The following is a 6,000-nucleotide window of genomic DNA, read 5'->3' on the forward strand; positions in this document are numbered from 1 at the left end:
TACGGAGAGGTGGGAGTATGGCGAATTCAACGGCGAGCAGGGTGAAATATACGGCGCTTCATAAACCCCGGCTCGCGCACGGGTTTGTCCAGGTAGGCGGGTCACTGTTTCCGTAATGAACGATATGGGAACGCCTGGAGGAAAAACGAAACAGAGGAAAAGCCGCGGATCGGCGACGATCGATACTCGATTAATTGGATTTCGCCAGCTGACGTTTCTTTCTTTTTTTTTTTTCTTCGGTCACCTCGCGCGTTCTCTACTTTTCCGCTGATGCGGGGAATCTTCGCCTACGGTTTTGCGTTTCGATCCGCGGGGGGATACGTAATGAATCGTGAACCGTGGACGAAAACGAACAATTAGCGCCGTTTCGATCCTCGGGGAAGTCGATCGTTCCGTGGAAATTTCGTTGCGAGGAATGGATTCGATGGAATACGTTACGAGGCCTGGTTTCGAACGGGAAAAATCGTGGTCATTATGGAACGTATCGATTAGAGAACCTATACGCGTTTTTAATTATGCTTCAGGATACAGAAATTCGATCAGGAGTTCAGTTTTCCGGAACCATTCGTTGGTAAATTATTCCTTGACTCAGAGACACTTTTCTCGATTAAGTGCAAAAATATTTTACGTGGAACTAAATCGAGTAATGCATGAAACAATTGTATATAATTCGTATATAGCATGTAAGAACTGTGTACAAGAATTTAAAAACGGTCATTCGACCAGTCGTGGTAGGTTCGATATTAAATCGTAATTAAAATAATAAAATATAGCTCACCTTACTTATTTTCCGTTTGTATTTTATTCTGTTTGCTTATTTCGAGGGACGATTGCTCGGAAACGTTCGAAGCGAGAACTTAAACATCCCAACAGTCGCGAAATGGCCGCCGTGTCACTCGAGCGAGATGGCGTCGTACCAGACAAGACCAAAATGATTTTCGTGACAGGAACGACTCGAATGGTCGTCCCGTCCATAATGCTCCGGCGCGATATTCCCTCGCGCCGTAATTTCGCCAGCAGTTCCGGTTGATAGCAATGCCCGTTTGTATGTAAACGATTCCCGTCCGGCGGAATAATTATTAACAGACAGTATCGAACGACGACGCAGTTTAAATAGTCCCCGCTAAAATGGATCCCGCCTCGTCGGCGTTACCGCGTTGACATGAAGTTCTACGCTCGTAATTCGCTGCATAAACGGCGAATGAGGCGATTCCTCGCGATAAAACGCGGCGAAAATATGCAATAGAGCGTTTCCCATACGAGCCACCGTTCGCGAGAAAAATGGATTTGAATATAGGTCGGTGCCCCAACGATCCTCGTCAGTGGTTCTCTCAATTTAGAAATTACTATAGGGCGGGCAAATCATTTCCCAGAAGAGTTTAAATTATTGGAACTATGGGTATCGATCCTTCGTGGGAGTATTCACCTGGAATGCTCCCGTTGATACAAATCTCTAGAGGTCCAACAACAAACTTAATTTTTCTTTATATAAACACGTTTAGTATTAATCATAATAAACAGGATTTTATTCCAAAGAGCTTCTTGAGCCAAGAGAATCAAAGTGAATCGCTGGCTGAATCGAGGTGATGCACCTTGTATCAATCGAGGTGTAATAACTGCGTCCCCTCTTCGACGTTGTCTTTTTATAACGTCCATAGTCGGACAGCCAAGGGCCCTTAACAGACTTCAATACCGTGGCTAACGAATTTTAATATTCACGACTAACGCAATTTCATTCCAAAGACTTTCACGAGCCAGGAGAATAAGGGTGGACCACTTTTCCAGCGTGGTTCTTCGGGGTACGACGCCGAGTAGCCAGCCAGCGTCCGGTAATTTGCTTTTTTCTCTCCAGGCTGGTCTGGCCTTCTCCGTCTCCGCCGGTTACTTTTCTTCTTGCTTGAGAATTTAATCGCGGAACCACGACCGTCGCCTTTAATGCGATTCTTCGCCCCGGCCCGCTTTTTTCGACCCCGCCAGTTACGTCCGTGTCTCGCTCCTCCGCTGGAGCCGTGCTGCAAAAACGCTGTCGCGATTCCTATCTCTGGCTCGTATTTCAACGGACCACGAACCATATTCCGACTGCTCGATCAATTAGTACGAGGTTTTGATACTGTATTTTGAATTACTCGCGAGTAGCACTTCGTGGGAAGAATTGTTACGTAGGATAGTAAGCTTGGGGCAATTGAAAATATAGTTTTATGGATACGTCAAATATTTTACGATGAAATTTGATAGATTCGTGGATTTTAAGACGAAAAGTATCAAAGCGCGTGTATTTTGAAGGCAATATTTAGCGAGATAGAGCCACACCTCGATATAAGGACGCTAGTAGATGGTTCCGTGATGTTATTATACCGAGGTAGGGTAGCGATTTTTCTCCAAACTTGTAGAAATACATCCTCTTTGACATTTCTTAAACTGTGCTTTTATTACTTATGGTTTTTTAGCGTTGAGAATTTTTATGGATGGATTTTTATTGTTGTACGGTTGCTTTCGTTTCTAAAATACACCGTTTCCGCGCCATCGGATCTGCGCATCGTTGGTAATCCAAGATAACAATTTTTAATAATTGGTAACCCGACGCGTCCACCAGTCGCGTTCCCGGATTCGTGAATTTTGATTTCTCCAGGATATTTGGTTACTGGGCGGCATAGGGATACCCGAAACCCGAGTCGCAGATACCATTCGACGTATTCCGAGCAATGGGAGTCGTTCAAATTTTACAACGAACAAGGTGGATTCGGGGATAGAAATTTCGCCGCGGAAGAAATACTGCGTGGAAATGGGAGACCTCGTTCGTCAGTGCCAAGTGCTCGTTTAATTGTCCGCGGCGAAATTATCAGGGGCCTCTAGAAAATATTATCCTCGGAAATTGATATATATTTATTTTGTTTCACCGACTAGGATTAGTTTAAAAATTGATCGAAAATATTCTTGGCTGGTAGAACAACGATACTCCGTCCTCTTGAAAGTCTCGTAGCGGATTCGAAATTATTGCTTTGCCAATCAGAAACGCTACTCCCTTCTAACAAACAAAATCTTTAATTGTGCAGCATCCGAGTTGCAACCCCCTGATATTAAATCAAATAGTAAATCAAATTGACTGTATGACTACTCCACCATCGATTCTGAATGAATAAAAAAGAATGATTTTGGAGCTCCAGAAGTCGTCGTCGATTTCTTTTTTACTCCAACCGTGCATCGTCGCGCAGGCCCGGTAACAGCTCTCGAATTTCGTGGCTAATTTGAAGGTAGGAATTAATTTCGCGATACTTCAAAGCCGACGTATCGAAAATCCATTTGTCGCCGACTTTCGGCCGCGGTATTAATCAAGCTCTGGCCAACGGGTTCCGCGAGAACGCACTGTCCTGGTAATCCCAGCCGGGTCCGCTTCCAATTATAAATTCCCTGTAATGAACTTGCGGACCGCTTTTATCGTTTTTAATTGCAATAAGAAGTTGAGTAATCGCTCGAGCAGGTACGACTCGCTTGCTCGTTAGTTGGGAGAGAAATGTGGACCGCACAGGCTTCCTGCCGCGATTCCCTTGCCAAGTCTCCGCATTTCCGCGAACTTTGTTGCGTCCGTTGGCTGTTCCTTAACCCTTGATCCTAAATTATTTGCGAAAGAACCGAGCGCTTGGGGAACACTGTTTACTTTTTTTTTCTGGCTGGTGGCCCGATAAATTCGACGGCTGCGCTGCTTGCATAGCCTTATAGAACTAATTGGATGCTGTGAGCCAACTTTGGGGGGAAAATAAGGTAACGATTCCACCAATGCAGAGGGGTGGCTTTAAAATCTACGTACGAGTTGGAATAAACACTTTAAATTTTAGAACATTTGAAGACACGTTAATCGCTAGTGGGAGAGATTTAGAAACATTTTAGAACTCGGAATAGGATTCTTTGCATGAATATGTAGTTATCACAGGAATTTTTAAGACACACGGTGGATACATTAATGAAAAGAAAATTTATTTTTTTTTTTTTTATCACCGACGTGGCATTATATAAAATATAGAAACATAAGGGATCTTCATTAATAGATTCGCAATTTTCTTCGGATACTTATTCCATTCAAGTGTTCACATACTTTTGGCAGGTTCATCGACAACCTCGCGTCCGCACCACTCCTTCCACTGAACCACACAATACCCACAAAGCTCCATGAGTGTCAAAACTCGTCCCTAGTGACTCTCGAGTAGAAAACACTACCGCCATGATTACGAACGAGCCCGCCATTCTGCCAGTAAACAGCTGTGAATGTTTGCTCGCCAGGTGGTAACAACTCGGCCGGACGAAGCTCTACCTGGACTACCACGATGATCCTGGCACTGGCGACGCTCGTGTTCCTGCTGTCCACGGCGAGGACGTCGTTCATCGCGTCGTGCCCCGTCCCCGCCAGCAGGTAGCTCGAAGGCGTCCGCAAGGACACCGCTGCCACTGTCTGACCCGATCACATCGTCCATGTAAAACCTAGTAGTCTAGGGCTTCCAGTTATGTATGTTACTATGTATGGAGTAGATAGTCGAATAACAATGATTTTTATTCGAGTGGGCTTGAAGAAGCGGGAGGACACCCCGAGGGTCGCGGCAGTCAGGTGACGCACGGTTACTTTAACACACGTTATACTTTTTCATGGAGATCGAGGCAAACATCCACCGATCGTTCGTGTCGTTGAATCGACCGATTTTCTGGGGCTACTAGGTGAACACTGCCACGCGGGAGAATGCTTAAAATGGAACGCCATTGGTCGGACACGCGGAGGACATTGACACGTACGAATTTTTCCTGCGGGTACTAAATGTTTAGTAGAAATACTCGATGGCTAGGATAATAGCATATGCTTTGGAAGATACTTTTGTTCATTTTTATTGGATCAGGTTAATCTCGGTAGGAAATGTGAGCGTCCTCCTACTAAGAGGTACGCAGTGCAGACATTCTGTTCAGCTTCGATGACTAAAATTGAATTAGTGCAAAATTAAGGTGAAATCCAAAATATCTTTGCGTTGAGATCTCTCTGTAATATCTACTATTTCTTACGTTCCACTTGAAACTTCTATCAATTTCTTATTGGCTCAATTCTGGTCTTTGGAACTAGAGACTCGCTCTAGCCTGCCACGAAAATATTTATATCTCTCGTACAGATCACCTAAATTTCATTAAAAAAATACGTTTAAAGTAGCTGGTTGGTCGCTCAGAAAAAAATCTCGAACGTCGCAATTCTTTCGAGGTCCAGCGATGGGGTTCCTCTTTAGCAAGGATGGATGAGGGACACGGGTTGCGGGAAGACCTCGCCTGTCGAGTATCCGAATTTTCATTGTAACCTCTTGTACGCAATATACACCCCTGAAACGCGAGATGCTTGATCGTTTTCCCTTGTTTCGTCGTGTTTGTTTTACGTTCTTGTTTGAGTAATTCGTTAGTGACCCCAGTGTTCACCGAGCGTCGAGGATAGATATACATACTACAGGGGTAATTAATAATAACTGATATGATTAACGTTAGCGCAGCGACGAGCGGCGTTCTGCTCAATATCCGCTCCTTTTAAGATGTCTAACGAGGAACGCGACACACCATAGGTACCGATTTGTAATCTGTACAAATTGTAATAAATTACCATACGAAGTATGTTCGATGAACCCTGTCTCATATTCATTTCACCCTTTGCAGGACGTGAATCGACAGGGGTAAGTAGACGGTTCTTCGAACCTCCACGGATCGACTAAACAGAGAAACCTTAAGGGTCAATTCGTAAGGCGATTTAAGACTACTTTTGAAAATAACATTCATCCGAATTGTACCATATATACAAGAATATTATTTATGAAATTAAAAATTGTTTTAGTTTGCTGAATACTTGCGATTTGGATAATCTCGGTTTATTCCGTCAAATAAAACGATTAAGACACTCGGGCAGAGGCTAAAGGGTCCACCTTCCTCGATCGAGGAGCATCTTCGACTCTAGATACAACATTTCGCCAATGAAATTAGTATCGAGAG

General features: G+C 44.0%; 1 protein-coding gene across 1 annotated transcript in view; it reads left to right on the forward strand.

Annotated features, from left to right (window-relative positions):
• The window catches only part of LOC128874991 (uncharacterized), a 128,646-nt gene extending 123,014 nt beyond the window's left edge, over positions 1-5,632 (forward strand). Inside the window, exon 6 of the mRNA XM_054120248.1 lies at positions 4,276-5,632. Coding sequence (XP_053976223.1) covers positions 4,276-4,409 — 134 coding nt within the window. The 3' untranslated portion in view covers positions 4,410-5,632. The remainder of the gene's footprint in view (positions 1-4,275) is intronic.
• The last annotated feature ends 368 nt before the right edge of the window (positions 5,633-6,000 follow it).

Source organism: Hylaeus volcanicus, chromosome 4 (assembly GCF_026283585.1).
Source record: "Hylaeus volcanicus isolate JK05 chromosome 4, UHH_iyHylVolc1.0_haploid, whole genome shotgun sequence".
Lineage (NCBI taxonomy): Eukaryota > Metazoa > Arthropoda > Insecta > Hymenoptera > Colletidae > Hylaeus > Hylaeus volcanicus.